This window comes from Lethenteron reissneri, chromosome 32 (assembly GCF_015708825.2).
Source record: "Lethenteron reissneri isolate LAM-NWPU_2019-01 chromosome 32, ASM1570882v1, whole genome shotgun sequence".
In the NCBI taxonomy this organism is placed as follows: Eukaryota; Metazoa; Chordata; class Hyperoartia; order Petromyzontiformes; family Petromyzontidae; genus Lethenteron; species Lethenteron reissneri.
This window is the reverse complement of record NC_083810.1, coordinates 13244190-13270353: the sequence shown is the minus strand read 5'-3', so window position 1 is coordinate 13270353 and position 26164 is coordinate 13244190. Positions and strand designations below refer to the sequence as shown.

Genomic DNA, 26164 nt, shown 5'->3' with positions numbered 1-26164 from the left:
TCGGACCTTCTTCCATCACGTCCCACTGCGGTAACCCTAAACCCAAGAGGCAGGACTGCGCAATGCAGCCGTCGTGTCATGCACTCGGGTACATCTGGCTGGCGGCAAGGGTCTTAAACCGCGAGGCTGTGCAGACCAGGCGGTTTAACCCGCACAGATGGAGTGGCACGTATGAAATGGCTACGGTCGGACCCAGTTTTATAATGGCCGTGTGAGCCACCCAGCGGGAACGGCCAGCAGTGATTAAACACAGTGGGTCGCGCGTAAAGGTCACGGCGCTTTCCCGTGTTTGTGGTGCCTCGGCTGGACAAAACGCGATGCTCGTGGGTTTCGCTTGTAATTTTGCGGAGGCATCTCGGCGATTTCGGCGATGGGGTTGCTTCCGGAAGCAACCGTCGACCGCGTGACACCATTTCGCTGGGGCGGCACACCCGCTCCGCTCCTCCTCGGTTGCGCTGCCACGCGGTTTAAACGGGAGCGATCTGTGCCCTTAATTCCGGACGCGCCGACGGGCGCGCCGCGTGCTCATCCCGTGTTCCTCGTGCGAGCTCTTGCAAAAGATTGCCCTCAATCGGGGGAGCGCGCATTATGCGTTTTGTTTCTTAATTGCGCGTCGCCGCCATGCCGCAAATATTGTAATAATGACATTACACCGTGCCCGGCATGCCACCGAGGCCTCCCGGCCCCCCTGGGGGGCGGGGAGGCTGCCACGTGGCGCGGACCCCGGGTTACGGTTCCTTGGCGTCGGGCGAGAGCCGTTATAAATTGCAACATTTTCAAACGGGGTGCGAGTATCCGGGTCGAGGTGACTTTTGGACGTTGGCTCACAGCACGCTCTCTCGCTCTCTCTCTCTCGCTCTCACTCGCTCGCCGGGGTCTGGCCACGCGGATCCTGGCACGGAATCCCACCGGGACAATCTTTGGCAAAAAAAAACCTGGAGGGGGTGGCAGTCGTTCGGAAGCTAATAACAAAGCGAGTAGATAAATTAGTAATTAAATAGTCAAATGAATAAAGGAACAAGCATCTTCGGAAAACGCATTGTAGTCGCTGCTTTAGATTTACGATGCTGCCCCTGGCTGTGGCGCGCACCACGTGAGCTTCCACAAGAGCTGCGGTAGAGATTTGGTAAACAAAAAAAAGGTTTACCGTGGGAGGCCCGCCAAAGTGAGGGGGCTCTTCTTCCTTCCACATCTGGGGGAAGGAACAGCGAATGGCATTTACTTTATATTATTATTATATCTCACGAAATTTTTGTCATCAGCACCTTGTCATGAGATGCAGAATCCATTCTGAAGTTTTGCTGAGCAGTGTTCCGAGAGTGGCTACGGGAAGAGGTTTTTTTCACGTTAATCCTCCTGAAAACATTTCAAGTGACATGTTTTTTTTCCATATCTATAACACAGTCGGTGGCAAATGTTCCCCACACGCCCCGCTATGAGATCGTTTGTTGCATGACGTTCAAAAAAAGATATTTTTAATTCTCAAAGCTAGAATTTAGCCAAATTATACCAAATATAATGTTATGGTTTTTGTGTGTGCAGTCATTGGCGACTGGGCTGAGAGAGTGGACTCGCTATACTCGAGAACCCAGTTTAATCGCGGGTGGTTGAAACTCTAATGTCAACCCAGAGTCACAGTGGTACGAGCTTTAGGGCTCTACTTCCTGAGACACGTAGCCCCTTTGTAATTTCCTTCGTACAGGCATAACACAGCACTTGGGTTACGTGTTTATTCTTGTACTTTAACTAAACATTGTTTTAATAGACTCCGACACGGGGAGATGAATATCGACGTTGTGCACGGGCCGGGAGAGGGCATCTCACCGCCGTTGCAGGTCATGGGGATTATTTGACCATACTTCACCAGGCTGGTCCAGTGTGTGTTAAAATCAGAGAGCATAGACGTGGAAGCAAGGCAACCATGGATTTTCGCTGCACTGCCCTCTGCTGCCCACCACATGGGATGCCCCTTAGCATCCGAGATCTGACGATATTCAGCGCATCCTGGCGATTTTTTTCTCTCTCTCTTCGTCGAAGCTCACCACCGAGACACTTAAAACCGTGCGTTGAACGGCGCCGTACGCGCGGCAGTTTAACGCCACGCGTATCGCGCGTGACCCCTCGCCGCATCAAGCAACCCCTTCCGTAAATAACCGTTTTGCGCGAGCCTCCTTTTGTAACGTTCGTCACCCCTGCTGCCCATTGCCAGGTGAGGTGCTGTCGAGAAACCGGGAGGACTCCTGCACCCACAGCAGTTGGCACCGCTGTGTGTGTGTGCACACATCCATCCTGAGAGGGCGCAGCCTGGGACTCTTGCTAGAACGAGTGGCATGATCTATTACAGGCCCCTAAAACGCAGCCAGGCGTTCACGGTGGTCTGTAAAAGTAATGGAAGAGTTGCCCCTACAGCCGTGTATTCAATTACCTGCATTTGCTGGCGAGGGGAATTTCAGAGAGCCCCAGTGCGTGTCAGTGGATCGTAGAGTGCCCTCTAGGTGAGTGACGCATTTCCAAGAATAAAAATATAATTTTTGATCAAGAGATAAGTAACCCAAGACACACGTTTTGCAAAAACATTAACGTTTTAAGTAAGCTCTCGCTTGTTTTATAATTGTTTCATGCCGTCATTCATGTGGTTTTCCCCGTATCCATTTCCCTTAACCGCTGTCGCATGCGGTACGATTAATATCGTGGGCGTTGTTTGGATTGCGTGTTTATAGTTGTTATTGCACAATAGCCATGTGGTTGTTTGTGTAAGGACGAGCACACACTTACTGCAGTGGAGGATGCTGCTTTTCTCGAGATATCTCATCGCTAAAATATGCCTGTTACTTACTGTATATTACGTGTTTTTGTAACCACCTTCATCAGCTTAGCCTGGCAACAATTACACTGAGATTTCCCAGAATTAATGGGCAAACCTGCCAATAGGGCATTGTGGGACTTTTTCCCCAATCATTAGGCCTTAGCCCTGTCACCTAAATACTTTGCCATCCAACAGGGAATTTCCTGGCTGGTTGTATTTGTCGCGATTAGCGACACATCAAGCGCAAGCACTAATTTATCCTTGAATTTGTGAAGTGAAGTGGCTGCTGAGACCACCAAATCTTGCTGCTGGTCTGAGAAGCCCTTGCAGCTTCCACAGTACGAGCCTCACGGTTTCTCATCTCATCCAGATTGAGTTTGCGTGTCTCAGAGGTGCTGACTGGGCACACGTTCATGCTACCCATTAGCCCCATAAACCTCCTGCTGCTGCCAAATGGAAACTATTTCCAATCTGCCCAACTCATGCTTTTGCGGTTTAGTTTTTGTTCGTATTTTACTTAATTCCAATTGCGTGTACTCATCATGTGTGTGTGGTTGCCTTGTGTCACGTCGTCTTGAAATGCGCCTGTATTTGGACACTTTGCAAATTCAGATTTGTATTTTATTATGCAAAGCTGCACTCTCTCAATTCCACTTTTGCACCGCTAGGAACAAAGCAGCGTATGGTGCTGCGTAGACGCTGCGTGTTTGCCGTATTCGAGGACACAAAACACCTTCGTGTCGCCTCGCTCCACCTAAGGGGAAGTCTCGTGTCACCCCGACCTTGCAAATACCAAGGCTATCATTTGGTCTCCAGGCAACCTTGCATTCCTGCCCTCTCCACGAGCAGTGTCGCTCTCGAACGAAAACCGCACGCTGCTCTCCCCAACGCTGTGGATGCTGGTGAGGCTGAGAGTCCATCCGTGCCACGTGTGCGTGTGCCAGACCACACGCTGGAATATGATCGCGCGTGAGGCTCTCCGGCGTGTTCTCGGGCTGTGCAACGTGAACGCACGTGGGAGGGTTTTACAGTACAGCCACAAACGCCCTGGCATTACCATTTTGCTTATTTTGCCTACAACCAAATCACCCTGAACACGCCCGATCTTGTCTGATCTCCGGGGTTAAGCGGGATGATGCTGGTTTGTCGTTGAACGGGAGACCGCCTGGCAATATCAGGTGTTGGAGGCTTGGGCTGCGAGGTGGCCAGGAGATGGTGGTACGGCAATGGATTCTTGAATCCATCTGTGCTGTGCTCTTGAGTGTTATCCTCCTCCCACGTGAACCCCCAAGGATCTGCCAAACATCCCAATGCACAGTCCTGCAAAAAAGTCGCCTGGCACTCAGTGAGGCGTTCCTGTGTAAGAACAAAAAATTGTTTAGTGGAATCAACACAAGGTGATTTTCTGCTGGAATATAAAAAAATTAGATTGATTCAGTCGACCACTTTAATCCATTAGCTGTAGCCTTGAGGGAAGCTGCGCACATCTGTTGATTTCTTCGGTGATTAAATGCGGGGGAGTTGAGGCCCATGGCGGAGAGAACAGCCGCGCTGCCATCCGCACAGCGTTTCTCTTCCCCTCGTGGTTGTCCCCCTCTCTCTCTACGCTTGACCTTAACATCCTTGCCTCTGAGTTTGAGGCACGTACACTCGCCCCAAACTCTCGAGCGAGCCGCAGCTGGATTTGATACACGGCGCACGTCTACTGTTGCCGTTTGTCGGTGTTTGTTGCAGTTGCATGCTTAATAATAATAACAATGTTAACCGTGTAACGATTCACCCACACAGTGATTTAATGAATTGTCATGATTTGGGGTGACGATTCGATACAAATGATTGTGTATATTTTTTTGTTTTTGCCGTCTCGTTCGCATTGTCTCTCTCGTGTGTAAAGTCTCATTCTCTGCTTTAACCTAAACGTAGCATTGGCATATAATTTCAATATGATTAGAATAATGTGTAAATTATCCAACTCGCGCATACGATTCGATGTGTGTGTCTTGAGCGTAATGATAAATGACAATGGCTTGATTGATATATCATCGCGTGGCTAATGCTTATGAAAGGTTGGTGCATTCGTCACGTTGATGTGTAGGTATCAGAATTTGGGGAGACAAAAGAAACCGGGTGAAAGTCTCGGCCACAACATCTTCCCAATGGCCAGTCTCCGGCCTTCATAGGTGCATGCTGACAGCACTTGCCAATCCGTCTCTCGAAGGCTGCACAGGGGAGCTTTGTCGTCTGTGTTTTTCCTTTGGCATATCGCAGCACCCATGGCCATTTTTCAACAACATTATTTCCCCAGGCACCTGCTGCCATGTACAGGGAGGGGTGTGTGTGTGTCTGTGTGGAGTGGTGGTGTAGCAATTCGCATACAGCTCTACAAAACGTGCAACCTGAATTAAATTCCCGGCCAAGGCTAACATCAGTGGCAGGGTCCTGGGCTTCCCCGAAGTTAACTCAGCCTTAAATGGCAGCTGGTGTGCTGTGTAAACATCAGCATTGGGGAGACAAAGGTGGCGGGATGTAGTACTGGCCACAGTGCTCACGTGCGCGCCGTGCCGGCCTTAATAGGTGGTCACTAACGGCACTTGCCCTCAGTATGTCGAATGCTATGCCTCTTGTCTTTGTGTGCACTCGCAGGCAGCGCATGCAGCAGTCGGCCATGTACGAGCTGTGCTTGGGTATGCAGCAGGTGTTCAAACAGTTTGGCCTCCTGCAGGTGACACAGGAAGAGTTCCTCTGCATGAAGGCGATCATGCTCCTCAACACAGGTGAGCGGACCTGGGGGCTGACCGCTGGCGGCACTCAATCGATGATGAGTCTGGGACAATCGTCAGGCTCCTGGGATGAATAAAGGGCGTATAAGCACGTGCCATTACCTCCATCCTGTCAGGGTGCCATCGTTTGCACATCTCAGCTTTAGGCGTTTCCGGTGAATCACGAGAAGCCACGATGAGAACGTTGGACATCGTAGGTGCAGTGCTTGAAGCGTTTTTCTTTTTTAATGAAATGTGCGACGGATGGGTTATTCCTTTGCGTGTTAATAGACATCCAAAAATCAAAGACATGTCGTGGGCAAATGAGCATCGAGGCATCGGTGCTCATCATCCTGCAGTGGACAGCCCTGCAGGAGTCAGTGGTAGAAATTCCTCATGTTTATGATGGTGGGTGGTGGGTGGTGGAGGTGGGGGAATCTACCCATAGGACAGCCACAGTTGACTCCCACGCACAGAGCTACTCCTCATGCCATCATCCCCTGAGGGATGATGGGCTGAGTCGGCCCACGATGAGGATTTGAACTCGCAACCTCGCGAATTCTGCGTACTCCACAGTGCATTCCCGTGCGTTGAATGTACGTTATACACTACGTAACGGTATTGTGGCGCATTTAAAACAGTACCTGAAACATTCCGCTCACGTCACGGATATCCCGGAGTTGCAAATCTCATTTGGCGGGCGATGGTCCGTCACGATGCCAGCACCACAATGACGTTTATTTAGTTGTCGTTTTCCTGGCACGCCGTAGCGCTCCGTCACTCTGGCCGGAAACGCGCGCCGGTGCATACCGTGGCCACCGCTTGTCACGTGCCCAGAGTTGCTGATGCTGTGTAGCCGTGAGAGTGGTTGGTGGTGGTTGGTGGTTGTGGTGGTTGGTGGTGGTTGGTGGTTGGTGGTTGGTGGTGGTGATGGTGGTTGGTGGTGGGTGGCGGTTGTTGGTGGCGGTTGGTGGTGGTTGGTGGCGGTTGGTGGTGGTGGTTAGTGGTTGTTGGTGGTTGGTGGTAGTTGATGGTGGTGGTTGGTAGTTGTTGGTGGTGGTGTTGGTGGTGGTTGGTGGTGGTGGTTGTGGTGGTTGGTGGTTGTGGTGGTTGGTGGTGGTAGGTGGTTGGTGGCGGTTGGTGGTGGTAGGTGGTTGGTGGCTAGTGGCGGTTGGTGGGGGTTGGTGGTGGTTAGTGGTTGGTGGTGGTTGTTGGTGGTTGGTGGTGGTTGGTGTTGGTGGTAGGTGGTTGGTGGTTGGTGGCTGGTGGCAGTTGGTGGCGGTTGGTGGTGGTTGGTGGTGGATGGTGGTGGTTGGTGGCGGTTGGTGGTGGTTGGTAGCGGTTGGTGGTGGTTAGTGGTTAGTGGTGGTTAGTGGTTAGTGGTGGTTAGTGGTTGGTGGTGGTTAGTGGTTAGTGGTGGTTAGCGGTTAGTGGTGGTTAGTGGTTGGTGGTGGTGGTTGGTGGTGGTGGCGCAGATGGCGCAACGTGACGCGGCGCCCGCCCTGTGACGCAGTCCCCCAGGAGGGCCTCAAGACGCAGGCGTTCTTCAACGAGATGCGCATGAACTACATCCGGGAGCTCAACAAGGTGGTCATCAGCAAGAACAACACGGCCGACGGCTGGAAGAGATTCTACCAGCTCACCAAGATGCTCGACTCCATGCATGATGTAAGGGGTCGGTTTTGGAGTCGTGTTCGTCTTTGTCTACTCGTCCATCTCTCTGCGAGTGCGCACACCTCTGTGTGTTTGTGCGTTTGTGTGTTTGTGCGTCTGTGTGTTTGTGCGTCTGTGTGTTTGCGTGCATGTGTGTGTTTGTGCATCTGTGTGTTTGTGCGTCTGTGTGCTTGCGTGCGTCTGTGTGTTTGTGCGTCTGTGTGTTTGTGCGTCTGTGTGTTTGTGCGTCTGTGTGTTTGAGCATCTGTTTGTTTGCGTGTGTGTGTGTGTTTGTGCGTCTGTGTGTGTTTGTGCGTCTGTGTGTTTGTGCGTCTGTGTGCTTGCGTGCGTCTGTGTGTTTGTGCGTCTGTGTGTTTGTGCGTCTGTGTGTTTGAGCATCTGTTTGTTTGCGTGTGTGTGTGTGTTTGTGCGTCTGTGTGTGTTTGTGCGTCTGTGTGTTTGTGCGTCTGTGTGCTTGCGTGCGTCTGTGTGTTTGTGCGTCTGTGTGTTTGTGCGTCTATGTGTTTGTGCGTCTGTGTGCTTGCGTGTGTGTGTATTGGCGAGTGGTAGTATAGTGGTTAGCGCACTGCATGACAAACTTAGCGATCCGAGTTTGAATCCAGCTTATGACCAATAAAAGTGACAGCAAACATTTGAACCGATCCTGTGCCTCCCCTCGGTTGACATAACTTCAATATGAATACCTGGAGCGGGATGTTTAAATATCAGAACTGGGGAGACAAAGGTGTGGTGCTGGCCACCCACCCCCTCGTGTGCCGTGCCAGCCTTCATAGGTGCTCGCTAACAGCACTTGCCCCAACAGTCTGTTAAGGCTATATGGGGGATCTTTGTCTTTTTGCATGTGAGTGCTTGTGTGTGTGTTGTCCGGCAAAAAAACCCCTACTTCCTCGTTGGTGCCGGACGGCAACGCTGTGGTGAGTAGTAACATGGGGGGGAGGGTCAATTTAGATTGGCCATTCCCTAAATGGCATTTGTAACCACCATATTGGCCAAATAGAGGCTCTGGATGGGTGTGAGGGGCTGATAACCCCTCCACCTTCAATTAATTACCACAAAACCACGTCTGCTGAACCTGGAGCTTGCCACTAAGAGGTGGGGGTCCTACCATCAGCCCCACCAAAACTAAACACCTGCTTGGGTATTTTGAACGATTGGACACTCCACCCCTACAACTCCCAATTGGTGATGGGGCAGTTGTGGAGAGAGTGGAGAGTTTCCCATACCTGGGCAGTATGCTCATGACCGGCTCCGGTTTCACAGCAGAGGTCTCACTCCGAATCAGTCGAGCGGCATTATCTTTTCATCGGTTGCGTAACGCTGTGTGGAAGCTACCTGGTCTGTTGCTCCGCACGAAGTTTCAGGTCTTCTCGGCCACGGTCATTCCCTCCCTTCTCTACCCTTGCTAAACGTGGACCCCCCTAATGGAAAATCTTCGTTGGTTAGAAACATTTCGGCTGTTCTGCCTACGATCCATCCTGGGTTTAACCAGGCTGGATTGTGTGAGGAGCTCACAAATCCTTGAAAGATCTGGACAAAGTCCCATCGGCCAGCTCTTCCGGCAGGCAAGGCTGCGTTGGCTGGGTCATGTCATCCGCATGCCCAGCCATCGCATTCCTAAACAGCTTTTGTTCGGCCGGACAGAGGGGGCTAAACGGGTAAGGCATGGACTAGAGAAGAGATGGAGTGATGTGGTACAGGAGGATGTGGAGCTGAGTGGACTTGCCGATGACTGGTACCAGCGGTGTCAAGATTGGCCTCTGTGGAGGAGGCTCGTGAAGGACGCCGCTGGACAGTTGAAGGCAGTCGCCCGCCAATAACAACGAAGAGCGATGCTCACAACAACAAGCGGAGCGCCGGGTGGCTAAAGCACAGAAAGTTGGCACAGTAGGGGGCACAGGTGGTGCATCAGCCAGTCATCTCAGTCAGTCGACCCGTGGCAACTGGGTCTGTCCCGTGACCTCCTGCAAGCGGGCGTTCGACACTTCACGTGGCCTCAGCGTGCACATAGCCTGGCACAAGCGTCGTGGTGACGTCACCGCCACTTAGTGGCGAATGGCGGTTGTTGTTGTGTGTGTGTTGGTCTCTGTGTAAGTGGGGTCATGGTTCGTGCACTGCACTACAAACTCAGCGATCTGAGTTTAACACCTGGCTATTCCTAACATCAGTGGCATGTGATAATGGGGTCTGTGTGTGTGTATATATATGTATATATATGTGTGTATATATATGTTGTGAACAAGGTGCAGCACCGTCGTTGCTCATTAGGAAGCGTCTGCAAATTGCTAAGGGTGATGGTTCCACATTCATCAGCCCAAAAAAGGCTACAAAACACGGATCCTGGGCATTGTTTGGAAAACATTTGAACGTGGAATGTCAAAAACACAAGCAAGGACATATGGCTTTAATGGAATTCAACAACATCCTTCAGCGCCTCTGATTCACCACTTAATCTGATCCTGCCCGCTGGATGCTCTTGTCCACCAAACTTTCATGAGCATTTCAATGGTCTATAAAACGCGCATTAAAACCTCCGCGCAACTGCTTGCAGAATGAGCTCGTGCAATCCGCTTTCTCTCGGTTCCGTGGCAATCGCAGCAGGGCTACGAATCAGCAGCCGCCACTCAATGTGATTGTTGTCGCGCTCTTCCTTTCCAATCCTTTCTGAAAACAATTTGCAGATTTCATTTAGGGGTCCTTAAATGGTTATTTCATCATTGTGAATTTGCCAACCAATTGCATCACTATCCATTATGGGTCGTCTTGGATATGGGTATCTTATTAGAGTTCAGTTTGTCTAATCGGTGATTGATGCACAATTCATTTGTTAGTAATTCAATTCAATTTAGCCACCCTTTTCCAAGCTCGTTTATTTTTGCCCAGATATTTTTTTCACATTGAATTGGATCTCATTTGATTTGTATGCCGAAGTTGGGAACTCAACGCACATCGCACCTCCGATTAGCACGGTTGGCTACGTACGGTGCGAAAGAAGTTCAGTGTACAACTTGCTGCGTCAATTCAGGCATCTTAATGAATGGCCACAGCCTCCCCCGACTTGCCCTCGTTGTTAGATGAATCGCCATGGCTCCAGGTTCATTGTTTAATGTAAAATCTCTTATTTTCTTTCCAGTTTTTTCTGTCCCATTTGCCTTGTCTGTCTGTCTCGTCTGCTTTTGTCTCATCGGTCATATCTCTTCTTTGGTTTTTTAAGATCGGTCATATCTCATTCACTGCCATCAGTCCAAGTACAGTGTTACTGTGTAGTGGTATAATTTGCATGAATGGTAGTTCCTCGATTCTTACACACACAATTCAATGCATGGATTGCGGGCTTATGAATTGATTGTATACAATTAAGCATCATGGGCCAAATAAATATACACATACATAAATATACACATACATAAATATACACATACATATGCAAACATCAATTGTTGTCTGTAATACATCATTAATGATAATTTACCCCTTGCACTTTACTCACGAGGGACAAGATTAAGGCAGTGGAATATATTAAAAAACAACATTTAAAAACCCATCACCTTTGAAGTTTTTTTTATTACCAATTTTCTTTTGATTCATCAAAGTTGCAGCCATATAAATTTGTTTCTTCTAATTAATTGTCTGCAGGCCAAAGCTTAAAAAACCCGAGCCCACTTTTGTTGCAAGGGTCAAAGCATTATTCATATTCCCCACTCGCCGGCTCCCTTCAAAGTGATTTTGATCAAGCAAAAGAGCCTGCAAGCGGTAAATCTTTACCCGACTTGTCATACTGAAAGTTCAATGCCAGCTCAGTCTATAAGGTCGCCTTCAAACAAATAGTTCTTTAACCTTTGGATTCATTAGCAAGCGATGCTACCTTCCCCAGCAGGGCAACCACCCTTGAAGTTTGGTAACCAGAAGCGAAGAAAATGTCACCACAACGTTGGGAGCTTTGATACACAATTTTGTTGCACACACACACACAAAGACAAAGATTCCCCGTATAGCAGTTAACAGGCTGTTAGGGCAAGTGCTGTGTGTGCACACCTATGAAGTCCAGCATGGCGCACGAGTGAGGAGTGTGGCCAGCACCACATCCCGCCGCGTTTGTCTCCCCAATACTGATGTTTACACACTGCACCAGTTACTGATTTCAGGCTAAATCGACCTAGAAGAGGCCAAGAACCACTTCAGATTTTCATCATAGGTCGGTGGGTTCATAGCACAGCTGCGTTATAACCGCTGCACCACCACTCCCCACACATCCACACACACGCACACTTGCACCTGCGCAAGCAGTAACAACAGTAGTTGTCATTCACCATTGAGTGGTGGTCACATCACCACAATGCCAGACTAGGTGCACTTTGAGGCCACGTGAAGTGTCAAAGGCTCCCCGACAAGAATTCACGGGAGAGACCCAGGAATTGTGGGTTAGCTGACTGCGAGTACTGGCAGATGCACCAATTGCAAACCCCAATTTTGTGCCAAATCGCTGTGTTTGAGCTTTCTGGCGCTCTGATAATTGATGTGAGCATCGCTCCCCTGTCGTAGTTTGCTGATAGAGGGCGGCTGCTGCCAAGTGCGCCAGTAGCATCCTTCACGAGCATCCTCCACAGAGACCGATCTTGAGACCACGGGTGCCAGTCATCAGCCAATCCACTCATCTCTAAGCCTTGCTGTCACCTGATATCTTCATGTCCGTTGAGCCCCCTTCATCTGGCCGAACAACCCGCTTGACTGTACACTTTGTTTCTATCAGATGCAAAATTCAACTGATACAGCCGTGGAAGGCTTTAAAAAAAATGCTAAATAGTGTAGGAGACAGAGGACATCACTGTTGCACTAAGGTGAACATAGAATGAGTCTAATTCATGGTCATGCAGCTTTACCTGGCCCTGCTTACCTTCAGGGAGTCCCAAAGCATGAATCACAACCAGAGCACATTGCCTCTTGATTGTATCTTAGGTCTTAACTACGTCAATAAAGTAGAGATGTAGGTTCTGCTGAAGTCTTGACACCTCTGCCGTAGCAGACAGACAGAGAATATGGCATACATGCAGGACCAGCTCTGCTTTAAACGACACTGGGGCTCCAACACCGTAACCTTTCCATTCCGAAGCAAAGCGTTCTCAAATTATATTTGACCTTTCCTGGCACACTGAGGAGGGAGATGCCCTGGTCAGGTACCCCTGTCTTACAGAGGGGACCACCAGGGCATCCTCACAAGCTTGAAGCAACCAGCCAGCTGTAATATGATACAGATCAGCCTGCACAAAATCGCCACCCTGCCTCAACAGGAAGTCATATTTGCCCCGCGCTTTATCTAACCTCGGATCGTTCTTCGCACATACTCTGCAAACAGCACATCAAATGCGCTTCTGTGGCCCTCCAGGAACGCTCTTCTTTCCGATATTAGGAAGCTACTGGAGCTACGTACTTTTAAATAATCGAGATTGAAACTCATTTCTTGAGAACTGCTTTTTCGTGTTTAGTTTGTTGTCCTTCCCCCGTACCTCCGATTAGCACGTTTGGCTACGTACGGTGCGACAGAAGTTCAACGTACGTACATACGAGCCACGCTCAGGGTGCAGCTACCTTCTCCAGCATTTGACGATCTGCGGTCCATGAAGGGTCAACCTCCCCTTGCCCCGTTACACCGTTTGGGTTGAGGGGCTTCCCCCTTCCTCGAGGAAATGCTCAGCAAATTGGCAGACCTGATCTTTTGGAGTCGGAGAACAGATTTATATTCTTCTCCTTCAGTTTGTTAATTGCAATGGTTGCTGCAAGTTACTCTTTTGACGGAATTAATTCGTGACGTCCCCGGAAACGCATGGCTGCCACTCGTTCTTGCAGCGACGAACGCCTCTGGGAACCTCTTGAGCGGAGGCTGCGGTAAGCCTTTTCATTCTAAGTGGGTGCGATATGTCGTTGGCAATGTCCGTACGTTGAACTTCTATCGCACCGCACGTAGCCAGCCGTGCTAATCGGAGGTGCGGCAAGTAAGGCACTCGCCACTTTCGCTCACCTGGCTAGAACACTTCCTCTGTCAGCTGGGATTTCTGAGAAGATATTCGCTAGATACCTTGCGCAGACATGGCAGCTGTTTGAGCCGTTTCTCCTCAGATACAGAAGGAGGGGGTGGGAAGCCAACCTCAGATGCAAGCTGCACACCACACACACATATGCACACGAGGAGATAATAGAACATTTTGTAGACCACCTTAATCATGTAGGTTTCTTGTAAGGCTACCGCATGATGTACATGTCGTAGTAGTTTATACTTTATTATGCAACGGTCAACAACATCAGTGCATGTCCCTCATGTAGTCAGTCACACGTGCACACACACCTGAGGAAGTGCAGTCTGCACACATGGTTTGTCTCTGGGCATGACCACTTTCCTCATATTTGCAAAATTACTTGCAAATATGAGGAAATTGGCAGAACACTGAATGGCCATTCCAGAATATGAGGCTTGGAGACTCATTAAGGTTTTCGTGAGGAAAAATATGATTGTAATGTCATACTAACATGATTTTATTGTATAAAAAGTTCTCTTAATGTCAACTTTGAACATTTTGTGCTCTTGAACCCATTACATCACTTGATCGACTAATATGGTTGGCAAAATCTGAGTTTCTCATAAGCAATATCGATTGCGAAATTTCCCCCCACACTTGTGCAGATTGGCATTCAATCACGAACATCCAGGATCCCATTGAAACCTCGTGACCCGCTCCTGTCAGCGAGACCACAACGCCCCCAAACCCTCACACTCCTCCACTGGATCATCATATAATTCCGATTGAAATTCAAGCTTGACCTCACCATCTTCAACATCCACCATGGACTTTCACATCTCTCCCCCTCCTCTGCTCTCAACTCACTCTTCTCCTCCTACTCCTCCTCCCCACGCACTCGACGACCGAGGCCTTCTGTCAAATCCTCCAGTCAGCGGGAGGTCACTCCTTCTCTGCTGCTGCCCATGTAGTCTGGAACTCCCTCTACCTGAAACTTAATTTGGAGCTATTTAAGGCCTCGACACACAGAGACGTGATTTCTCTTTGTGCCTATGTTTGTTCTCTCTCTATGTATCTCTGTGATATCTGTCTGCTTATATGTCTGTCTATATGTCTCTGGCTCTGTGTTTTATCTCTCTCTCAAATTTAGCATTCTCAGGAAGAACGTAATCAACCAGGTAGGGTGTTGACTGTTATGTTACTAGATTTGTGTTTCTATTTAATTGATACCTGATGATGATTGCTTGTGTTGCAATCGAAACGTCGTATGCTAGTATTTAATTTAATTTATTATTTTATCTTGATACGTGCCTTTACTGAAAGAACCAAAGAATACTCCCTCCACCTGGCCATCTGTGCTACCGACTCCCTGCCCCTGTTCACGTAAAGCCTCAAGACCTTCCCTTCTGCCTGTACCTCGAATAGAAACGCAGACCCTCGTGATGCGGCTGTCCTACTTTCTGTACAACATCTTGAGATGCAGCTGCATTGTTGAGATTCGATGTAAACTCCAAATTGTAGGTGTATTCCTAACATACGTGTGTGGTCTGTGTGTGGACATTATGTGTGTGCATATTTGACGCGTGTTTTTCATGCGTATTTAGCGTGTTTGTGTGTGCGTGCATATTTGACATGTGTGTAAATGTGCATGTTTGGGTTTTGCACGTGTGTATCCATCTGTTGTTTGGTGTGTGTCGATACGTCCGTGTATGGTTTGTGTGTGTGCTCATGTTTGCCTTTTGCACGTGTTTGATTTGTACGTGTGTGTACGCAGTATGGTGTGTATGCGCGTGTTTGATTTGTGCGTGTGTGTACGTACGTATGGTGTGTATGCGCGTGTTTGATTTGTGCGTGTGTGTACGCACGTATGGTGTGTATGCGCGTGTTTGATTTGTGCGTGTGTGTACGCACGTATGGTGTGTATGCGCGTGTTTGATTTGTGCATGTGTGTACGCACGTATGGTGTGTATGCGCGTGTTTGTCTTTGTGTGTTTGCTTTGTGTGCACCGTTTTTGTTTATGCATGTCTGGATTGTGTTCATGTGCGCGCGCGTTTGCTTTATGCGCGCTCGCGTGTTGGTTCCCAGCCAGTGCTCGCTAACAGCACTTGCCCCAACAGTCCGTCAAGGCTATACAGGGTATCTTCGTCTTTGTCCCCAGCTGGTGGGCGGCATGCTGCAGTTCTGCTTCCACACCTTCGTGCAGTCGCAGACGCTATCCGTGGAGTTCCCCGAGATGATGTCGGAGATGATCAACGCCCAGCTGCCCCGCGTGCTCGCCGGCATGGCCAAGCCGCTGCTCTTCCACGGCAAGCGAGTGTGACGGCACGTGGGCTGCCCCCGTGGCGTCGTCGTCGTCGTGCCCGACGAGCGTGGCTCCGACTGGGCCGACACGTAACCAGACGCTTGCCCCTTAAGGGCGACCTTGGAATTGGACCGCCACACACTTTGAGATTTTTACGCCCGATTACAAATGAGATTTTACGTGGGTGGAGTGTGCGTGTGGCCTGATTCCTGAACTGGCTTACGGTGGCAGGTTTGTGATTGCCCATTGCACTAGCCCAGCTCTGGTTGACACCGGACAGCTCTGCCTCAACCATCCCACACGAAACTCTTACTTTTTTTTTACCTTACACAGCTGCTTTCCTGTAGCCACGCCTGCGCCATTCGCCCACTGCGGCCGCCTCCAGAAGCCACATCTCGCATCCAGCCCCGCTGACGTCAACCCCTTACGGTTACCCCTCGACGGCCGCCATAGCCAATCCTCCTCCAGGTGTCCCCAAGAGCTGTCAATGTTTTGCTGGACAACGCCATCCTAGAGAGAATCCGCTCGCTGTGGGTCAGCCCCGTTTCCACCTTCCCCTCCCAGAACGGTCCCGCCTTCTGCGACTGCTGTCGACGCAACGCTTTCGTCCGTTTGCCACGTCTCTCGTTGCCGTGATTCTGTGACCGCCGGGAAGCGAGGCAGCTTGGATCACAAAGTGGGCCGAACGGGGCTCAGCCTTGTGGTTCCCCCCGGTAGCCTCGCCGAGCCGGCCCGGCGTTAAGCGGCCTTTGTGAGAGGGCCGCGGGTTTTCACGCGGGTTGTTCTCGGAGCCGGTCGCGATGTCACGGAGTCACCGTTGTAACTGGATTCGTCCTCGGTGCAGTCCCTTGCGTAGTTGAAACTTCAGGGCCGTGTATTTTTTGTTAAATTACAATAATGGATATTAGTTTGGACAAGCCTTACATAACCCAAGCCTGCGTAGTTTACTTTCATGTTTGTATATCACCTTGCGGTGCATGTGATAATGGCTATGTTGTCAGCAAAATCTGAGATGGATCATACCTTTTCCAATTTAATTCTCAGAAAATGTCTCCTAATGTCGTCGTGAATTCTCTTGCCGTGAGATTCTCCTTTCTTAACTCCTCTTCTGCTTTGTCTTTTCTTGTTTTCTTCACGCAATCTCGCCATAGATGATCCATCTCTACAAATGGGTTCATTAAGTTCAATAAATATTAGTAAGGCTTTGGACTTTCGGGCTTTGGGTGACTATCAGTTTACAATTTCTTAAATGCATTTTCATATAAAACAAAAGCCAGGCATAGTGGTATTTGGTATTTATTGTCATTTTTAGAAGCTGATTGATAGTTGGATGTGATCACTAGTAGAAATATGTCTATTGGCCTTTGACGATTTGCATTGAATGCCTCCACTAGTTTCATGATTGTATCTGTTGTCTACTATAGTGCTGTCTTGCATTCTAAGGGCTACTCTTTGTGGTTTACTAGTTATTAAATCTTTTCACCCTTCCATACTCCCATTCGTTGTTAGACGAACTTCGCTAATCTTTGTTTTGTAAGTTAAGAACTTAATTCACGAACTCGAGGAAATTATTGAAGAACTTAAAATAAGAGAAGTTGGGCTCCAGGCAAAAATTCACAAAACTAAATTCACGGACAACAAATTTGCCGAAACAAAATAAAATAATTGTTGGAGGAACACCACTGGGAAATGCAACAGAATATCCATATCCAGGTAAAATTATTGGCGTTATAAATTATGAAATAACAAGAAGGAATGAGAGCAGGTTGGAGTGATTATGGATTATTGAATTATATCATAATGAGGAAACTATTCAATCTGTTTATATCACCTGCTGTGATCAGAAACACGGACAAAGTAACTGGGACAGGAGCCGAAAAGTGAGCAAGGATGCATGGAGAGATGCATGTTGGGAACCATGCTGAGCAACAGACTGTCAAAAAGAGTCATCAGGATTGTCAGGACACGTCACTAGAAGGGATGATTGTGGGTGGTGGAGACTGGTGGTGGAATGTTCGCCACGTGTCTTGCCCGAGAGGAAGACCGACCACCGTGGGACGAGAGCGATGAGGTTAGCTCATGTGCCGGAGTGCGAAGGATTGTGGCATCATGGGACCAAGGGGAGTCGCAAACACACGTGGAGGCCTTTAATACGTTTTATTTGCGGCCCATTGACCCATTGCGGGGTCGGCGTTCATCGCTGGGGTTGTGCTGTTGTAAAGTGTGGGCTCAGTGTGGGGAAACTTGCTTCGTCTGGGCACTGCATGGCTCCAGTTCTGGTGCAGGATGAGCTGCACGGCACGGCTTCCCATCCCAGTTCTCTGTGAGCTATTCGGCTCGGTAGGCTCGGTTCCTCGCTACCGCTCCATGGCTATCGCAAAGGTCGAGGAGCGATCTAGAAAAATGCACTTTGTTAAATACAGGCATGGGTTACGTTAGACTATTCTAAATATAAATTAAAAAAATGTTACTTTTGTAATTTTCCACCAAGCATTTTTTGCACAAATACGACTGGAAACTGAATTGAACAGGTGACATCGCAGAGCTGCGCGAATATTCAGTTTGCGTTGACCCCGTGACGTCGCGACTTGGTTATGATACGAAAAAAATGCGGTCGTGAACTCCCAGGCCTGTCTTCCAAGCTCACTGGGAGTCGGGTCATTCCGGTACCGTGGGGAAAACGTGCTGAGCCGGCAAGCCTGGTCCGAGCACCAGGCCGGCATGCTTCGCCGCGGTCGTGGGAAATCGGCGTGCTCCCTCCGCTTTTTGAGCCGGTGGTTTATTACGCTCGGTGAAGCTGGTTTTGTTTACCACTGAACTGAGAGTCGGATAGCGTAATTGGTTGTGTGTCTGGTCGAAAGACTCATCAATACCTGACGCTCTTAACTAAGTGGAGGGCAGAACGCAGCACTAAGGTACCCGGACGCGAAGGTTAACGCGGTGTGCCGTGCGTCCGCTGTAGAAAACTCGACGAAGTGACTCGTGCCGCTCCATGCTCTTCTCTTCTGAGTATCCATCTCATTCCTTGCACGGTTTTTTTTCATTTTGTGCCAATTATTTTTGCTCGTAAAATTAACAGGTGATGTTACGTTAATCTGAATTTGGACACTTTTTAAGATCATGTAATTAATGGGATATTTTTGTTAATTTTTTGCCTTGAATTTTAGGAGTGTTTCTTTTTTCTTCTTATTATAGCATGGTCCAATATACCAGTGGCTGTTATCATACATGATCTGGAAAGGCATAGCAACATCGACTAAAAGCACTTTTTGTGACTTATAAAATAAATTATCTGAATAATTACAGTATGCAGTCGAGTCCCTTTCGCGATAAACATCAAGGCTCACCGCTGCACACACAAGTCAGGGCACGTATGAAATCGCCAGAGGAATTGGTGCTCGTGGTACAATTGTTTCCGGGGGCAAGTTTTTGTTTAGATGTATTCCACGGCAATTTATTGCCAGTGTAACACGTAAGCTTTCGCAACCAATATTATCCATAATAGAGGGGGTTTTTGGGTTAGATTGCGTAAATATAAATGTGTCGTTAGACTCGCCACCACCAGACACAGACAGTAAGGTTTGTCACCTAAACAGAACATGCCAATTCGTTACTAGTACAGCGCACCGGTGTGTTGGAGAATAAATCCACTGCATTTTAAATTTGAGTAGGACCTTTCGCCAGTAATTACAACTAGCATCATCATCAGGCGACTGGTGACGCTAGTTGATGATTGTGGTCAAGTGTTTTTGTTTTAACACCTCTTTTCAAATATAGTTTTTTTTTATATATATAATGTATTCCCTTAATGTATTCGGCAAGTTACAAGAAATAACGACTGCAAATATAGAGCCCAACTGACATCGCCATTGCCCATTCCTCTCCGTGGTTTAAGTGCAGCCTCAGTTGTGCCTTTGCTTTTTATTGTTCACCTGCGCCGAGACATACCCAGGCCAGGAGCAGGGGCATCAATTTTGTTGGTGCTCAATGCTAGCAATAAAACAAAGGCCTCAATTCAAATGAATTTTACAGCCTTCTCCACAGTCGCTGATCACACATGGCTTCTTTATGGAATGGGACAGCTGTTGGACGTAAACCGGGATTTATTACGTAATTCCGCTCCGTTAGTATTTAACGCAACGGTTACTTATGAAGCAGTACACAGGCCACTGATCACGCCATCTCTGCGCCGCTGCGGCGAAGCAGTGGATTTCGGTAAAAGATTTTGAGAGCGCGGAATTAACCTCTCCCGTGAAACTTTGGCCCTGTGCACCTTCTCCAAGGTTGTAGCGCGTGTCCATCAGGTTACGCCACATGTTGTTCGGAACGATGTCCTGCGTCTTGCTCCACGTAATCGAAGCTTCTTCAGGAAGCGGAGATGATCCCAGAGTGTGGAGCTGGAAGCCTGGAGCAAAGCGTCAGACATGCACAACAACGCATGGCACAACCTGAAAACACATCGGAGAGCCGCACAGCACAACCGCGAGAAACTACACAGCTGACCGGTACAGCCGGTTCATCTGCCAGTTTTCTTCCACAGCGCCCACAATTATTATTACCATATCACCATCACAGTCAGGTCCCCTGTCTTGACAAACTGCGCGATGATGATGGTGTTGCGGTTTTTATTTGTCAGTACATAATGTGTGAATTAGGTGTTGAAAACAACAATCGCACCAAAATGCAGTAATCTGGAGTATCTCCATTGCAGATATTAAAAAGATCGTGACCTTCAATGTGGGCTTTGAATGCACCCATATGTTGTTGTTGAGGTGCCTTTCCTGGAGGTGTTAGCATCTAAGGACACGTGTGTGACCCTATCAATTTGATGGCTTAACAGTTTTGGATGTTTGATTTTCGTGTCTTTGGTCACTTCGCTCGTTCTCTTTCGTTCCTCGAGTGTTTTGAGTTTCCCTCTTTTCGCTTTGTAAGTGTAAACAATGATGATACAACTGTGAAGTCTTGGAAGTCTTAAAGACTCTATGAGACTTTGATGCAAAACATTACAGACCCGAATTGGGTGCAATGTTTGTGGTGTTTGGCAGAATTTTCCGAGGGTTGCAGCCCAGATAATTTTTTCCGGCTGGCATAGGTGTCGGTTGGCTGGGCTTCATAATTTATAAAAATGTTTGCATTTCAGACACGGTTACAAAAAAAAATAATTTGGCTTTGTCGGATATTTCAGCTTAAAAGGTTAAGCCCCCTCTGTGAATTTCCCCTCAGTTGGAAATCATTTTCTGCAAAGGGTTGAATGTCCCAATTGCCTGCACCAAATACTTAATACTCGAGGGTTTTGTTGCTGTCAAAAACATCGTCAAATGTTCATCTGCTGCCAAGTAAAAACGAGAAGTTCTGTTTTCATTTGAAATGTTAAAAAAAACCCAGCGTGACAAAAATTGACTATCTATCAAAATGACGACGACGTGTTTATTCTTCTCCTCTCCCCTCTGTTTCATTTAGTGGAGACCAAAATGTTTAATGTGGTCTCTGGCACGAATTGAAGAGTGAGCAAAGAATATTCATTCTTGCTGGCCAAATGCTTCGAGGCGTTAGTTCCTCCGCAACGAAGACTCCAATGTGGGGGGGGGGGGGGGCCTTCCTCAACATTTGCTGCTGGGAAGCATTTTAATGTTTTATGGGCCATAGCAGCCAAAGATTAAATGCTTCAGAGTACAAGTTGAGTTGACCTGCTAGAATTCTTTTTTTTAACAAGCTCGAAGTTGTAGTCCAATATCCGACCTATAAAGGAGATATTCACATTCTAAAATATGATGCCTCTCACCCCCCTCGCCCAGGTCAAGACGCTCAGTGGATGCCACCGACCCGAAACCCCATGCATCACCGCAGCCTCTCTTGAGGCAGTCATAGGAGCAAGAGGTGTTCCAACTTTGTTTTATTTTTATTATTTTCGTTGCCACACGAGGGAATTTCTTTTGTAGCACTGCTGTCATCGGAATCGTCGCCCGCATCCCCTGGACCTTTTTGACGTGGGAAGTGTAAAACGGCCGCGGTCGTTTTCTCTTTTGGGCGCTGCGATGGTCGACGTCAACGCCGGCCGGCGGTGGCGGCGGTGGCGGCGGTGGCGGCGGTGGCGGCGGTGGTGGCGCCGTCTCCAGCGCATTGCGCTTGCTGCTAATACCCCACACCGGGGACCCCTTTCCCTGCCCAGTGCCTCGCTCTTATCAAGCAAGTGTATATGGCCGATGCGGTATTTTTGTGCGTGCGTGTGTGTGTGTGCACTCTGCCAATGAATGTACAGAGCCGAGGTTTAATCTGCTCTCATTAGCATGCATTTGTATAATAATTGAAAGCAATCATATTACATCATTGTTCATTCGCGACCGTAAATTAGCACTTATACAGTATATACACGCACATTATCCCACAGTACAGTAGTTCAGCTCGTGGACTGTTTAGTACTCTTTAATGTATATTGCCGTGGTACCTTCCGTGCCGTCGGTATCCTGCGGGCTTTTCCAAACGTTGTAAATGCGATCTCCTTCCGAAAGGTATGGACCATACACAGGGAGAGACTCTTCTGCTGTGTGTGTGTGTGCGGGCGCCTGTGCGTGTTTTTTTAAATTCAGTGTTTCAGACGAGTGCAATTTCCTTAAGGCCCCTTCACGACCCCGAGTGAGAGTCGTGGCAGCTGGGTGTTTCTTTGGAGAAGGTCGAGCACGCGGTCACCGCGCATTACCTGGTTCCTACCACCCCCGGTGTAACGGACAGAGTGATCACACTCACAAGGGGGTGACGGGGACGTAGCAGCGAGATGGCTTCACTTGAAACCGCGTGCGCGCGCGCGCCCACGCACACACAGTCCCCGGAAAAGGTCATGGGTACAAGATGTCAAATCTGCTCGGTGTGGTTTGGAGGGTGAACTCTGTTATGAACAGTGGTCTGTAGGATAAATGCTCCACAGCAGCACAAGCCGACGTAGGCCACTGTGCTGTTTACTTTGCCTCTCAAGGGGCACTCTTGTGCGCTTTGGAATGAAGACAGCACCTATGCTGGGACTCAGCCACTGGGGGTCTGTCGCGGATGGTCGGACACCCCCGACAATCTCATTTATGTCTTAAGAGGCACCCATAACACGTGTTGGACAAAGTCATGGTGTTTTTTTGTGTCGTTTTTTCTCCCTTCAGCAAGGTGGCTTAAATGCCGAGTAGGCTGATGACAGGAGCCTTCCGATGCACAGTAGTGCGCACACAGTAGACTTGGTACAATACTGAGATCAGTAGCCAGGAGTTTTGTAGATTCTAGATAATGACAGTGCAGTAGAACTGCACTTATCCACAGCCATTTTCACCGTGATTCCAATTATCTGCGGCACCATGCTGCAATTAATAACCACCAGAAACAAATTTGCATAGAGGACTCCGCAAATTAAAAAAATGTGGCTGCGCACCTCAAAATTTTACCCCCCCTCTCTTGAGTGTGATTGCAAACATAAAGTACGTGACTTTACCGAAAGAACCAAGAAGATGAATCCCTGCAGTCACGAAAGCTATAAATCGAAACATAAAGTACTTATAAAGTCACTGTATATAAAAATAATGATAATAATAAAACATACATTTAAAATGTTTACCCGTGGAAATCCTCCACCAGTCTTCAAGAGTTAGTTTCATCCGAATTCTTGGATGTTTGGCCAAGTTAACTTTTGAATGTTTTTATTTGTGATGTGTGATGTGTGGGAGGAAAACTGGAGTGCTCAGAGAGAGTCCATGCATACTTGGAGACAACGCTTCGACACTACAAAGATAAGGCCGAATCCTACTTGCTGTTCTGCCTTTTAAAGGCAACTTAGTTGCCCAGAGACTGGTGCCTGAATGTATTATTCCTATATAGCAGTACCTTTACAACTGCGACACTCAAAGGTTGGCAGGTATTTGCAGATACTTGTTTGGGAACTAAGTGGTACTCTGTGCTTGCAAAGGTACGACGTAGTCGCTTAATTTCCAGAGATAGGAATAATTATGAAACGAGGAATGTGTGTAAAGTAGGACTTCGAGAAAATACGCTTTTGTATTTTCTGTCTGTGAATGAGATTGTCTATATATATTTTAAATCTTCTATGTAAAGCATTTATTTTTGGTTAAAAAAATGGAAATCGGCATTTTTTTAGTTTCTGGTATAAATCTTAAGTTTTTGCAACTTCTTGTCTTCTGTCATCTTCATAAAGCTCTTAAGAAAATAATTAAAAAGATACGTGCGACTTATTTAAACACGTATCACGGTGAAGCTTTATGCATTTATTGCCAAAGCAGTACCTTTGTTGGAGGGCATTTGTGAGCTTCATTTAAAAATCTCGGTATTCTTACCCATCTGATTTTTGTTACAACACCTACGGACTATCACATCATAACAGTTCTATCCGCCATTCATATGGCGCTCTTCGCAAAAGCGTGCCACGTTTGGCGCTAAGATGTGATCGTCATTCAGCGAGCACTTCGACTCGTGTAAAATCTCCCCCCCGGCTAGCCCACACCAACACTCGCTGCATGCTCGCCTGCCCTCATGCTCACGTCGGCCTAACACTGGCTGTCCAACAACTGTCGTGGGGGAAAAAATCCCCCATCGCCTCCCTCCCCAGCGCGCACACATGGAATGGCTCAAATCTGCATGCCGCATGCTCTGCCGGCCGAGGACGTTCCAATCGATGAGGGAGATTCCAAACTGAGAATGGGGGGGACGAGATGTTTGGGCTGTCCGATAACAGCATCCGACTTCTAATCCGCTGCCACCTCTAACCCCGACCCACAACCTCAACGGCGGTTTGCGTTTAACTGTGGTATACAAGCCGAACCAAGTTTATGCACCTTTGCGTAAATTTGAGTCTTGCCCTTCAAGAAAAAAACAATTCCAAGGCTCTTAACGCATCGTTTTGAGATGGATTTATTGTGTTCGATATGCTTTGGATGTCTCAGTAGTAGTGTCCTGTGTTTATTGTTCGCCTTTGTCTCGTGTTTATTAACGGAGGGGTTATTTGTGTTGCTAATAAACAGCAACTTTGTCAAGCTGCTGTTTTGTGCCTGCATACAGTAAACTATTTGTCAAAACTTCTAATTGCAGAATTTCTCTTTGTTGGTTTATTTTTTATGTATATATAGATCTTTTTGCCCTGCTATGTGTGTGCGCGTGTTTTGTTTGAACTCAAAATGTGTTCAGAAACAATGTTGGCGTTTGATTCTGCTTCAAAGTTATTTTTTCTTCATTTAATTATCGCTATAATTATCACCAAAACGCGAGAAGACCAGCTGTCAGGATGGATATTTAAAACCTAATTTATTAACCCCAACTGCTCCCGAAACAACAAATGATCTCATCCTAGATTTTACAACACCAGTCGCGCAACTCCGATAAGCACGGTTGGCTACGTACGGTGCGAAAGAAGTTCACACATACATATACACGTTAAGTAATAGCGTCCAAGTAACACGTGTATTTTACATTTTTAATCCGCAAAACTCCGTATTTTCATGCGGCCTTATTCACGGTCACAATTTCAGCTTTTTGCAGAAAGTGAGACCCTTAAATCAGCGTTCCTCATTTGGTGTGAGGCCATCTCTTTTTTTATCTAAATTAAAAACACCGACTTGGTCATTTTTCGAAAATAATGGCCATTGAGACTAGGTCTGGGTACATCGGCGGTGTAAGCGAATGAGTGCACGCGCGCGCACGCATGGATATGCGTTAAAGAGCCGTCTCGCGCGTTAGTGCGTTCGTGCGTCCGTCTCGCGCGGACGATTAACCCACCTTAAAACGGCAGCGCGAACAAAACGTGTGGAAGGCCGCGTCTTGGTCTCGTGGACTCTTCATCAAGGGCTCGAACAAATGGCGTTCGTCTGCCGCGTCGATCTCTCTCCCCCCACCCAGCCCCCACACCACCCGTTGGGGAAGAGGCGCGCAGAGGTCGCGGGATCTGTGATTTGGCCTCCCGCGTCTTTGCTCACTCGCGTTGTCTTCACCCAAATTCTCGACAACGTAGCTCACGACGCGAACCCTCGCTCATAAAGAAGTTAGACAAATATTGCTTTTTTTCATTCTACGTTTGTGGATTAAGTCTCCCGTACATTACTTTTTTGTGTATACATGTAGACTTGATAGCATTTTGTTTTTCATTTATATTCATTATCGGCTTCTGGTGGAGGGAAGACAGCGGCGAGAGGAACCAACTTCAGGTGGAGTGTGTGAGGTCTTTGTGCTTGAGCGAGGCTTTCAAAGAACTCACGCTCCATTACGGGCTGCTTTTTCCACGTGTGCTCTTTTAAATTTTTGAGGATAAATGAAGTCGTTACGCCTATGACTGAATCACCTGGAGCGTACCCAATCCCATCAGATTTTGAAAGCGCTAAAACATTAATAGTTCTTAAAATCCATAGCAATGAATTACAGAAGACCCAACACCAGCCAATCGGAATAATCTCTCTCGAAGGCATCGCTCCCCGTTTTAATCAATCAATCAAACGTTATTTCACATAGCACTATTCGTGCAAAAAATGCAATACATAGTGCTTTACAGGCATGAACAATAAAAGTTAAATTGTAGGCAAAATATAATCACGTAACACATTTCTAACATAATAAAAATAACACATTAAGAACATCCTA

The 26164-nt window shown here is 47.8% G+C and overlaps 1 protein-coding gene across 2 annotated transcripts in view; it reads left to right on the top strand.

Moving 5' to 3' along the window:
- Positions 1-24606, top strand: part of LOC133350072 (mineralocorticoid receptor-like) — a 125412-nt gene extending 100806 nt beyond the window's left edge. Inside the window, exons 6-9 of one of the 2 annotated variants that reach the window (XR_009756011.1) lie at positions 5450-5580; positions 7079-7233; positions 15407-15781; positions 21346-24606. Coding sequence is in view for 1 of the 2 variants with exons in the window: in XM_061564065.1 (XP_061420049.1) it covers positions 5450-5580; positions 7079-7233; positions 15407-15554; positions 21346-21407 (496 nt within the window). In the remaining variant the exon portion in view is untranslated. The remainder of the gene's footprint in view (positions 1-5449; positions 5581-7078; positions 7234-15406; positions 15782-21345) is intronic. The other variant, XM_061564065.1, reaches the window with a different exon arrangement.
- Positions 24607-26164: the final 1558 nt, after the last annotated feature.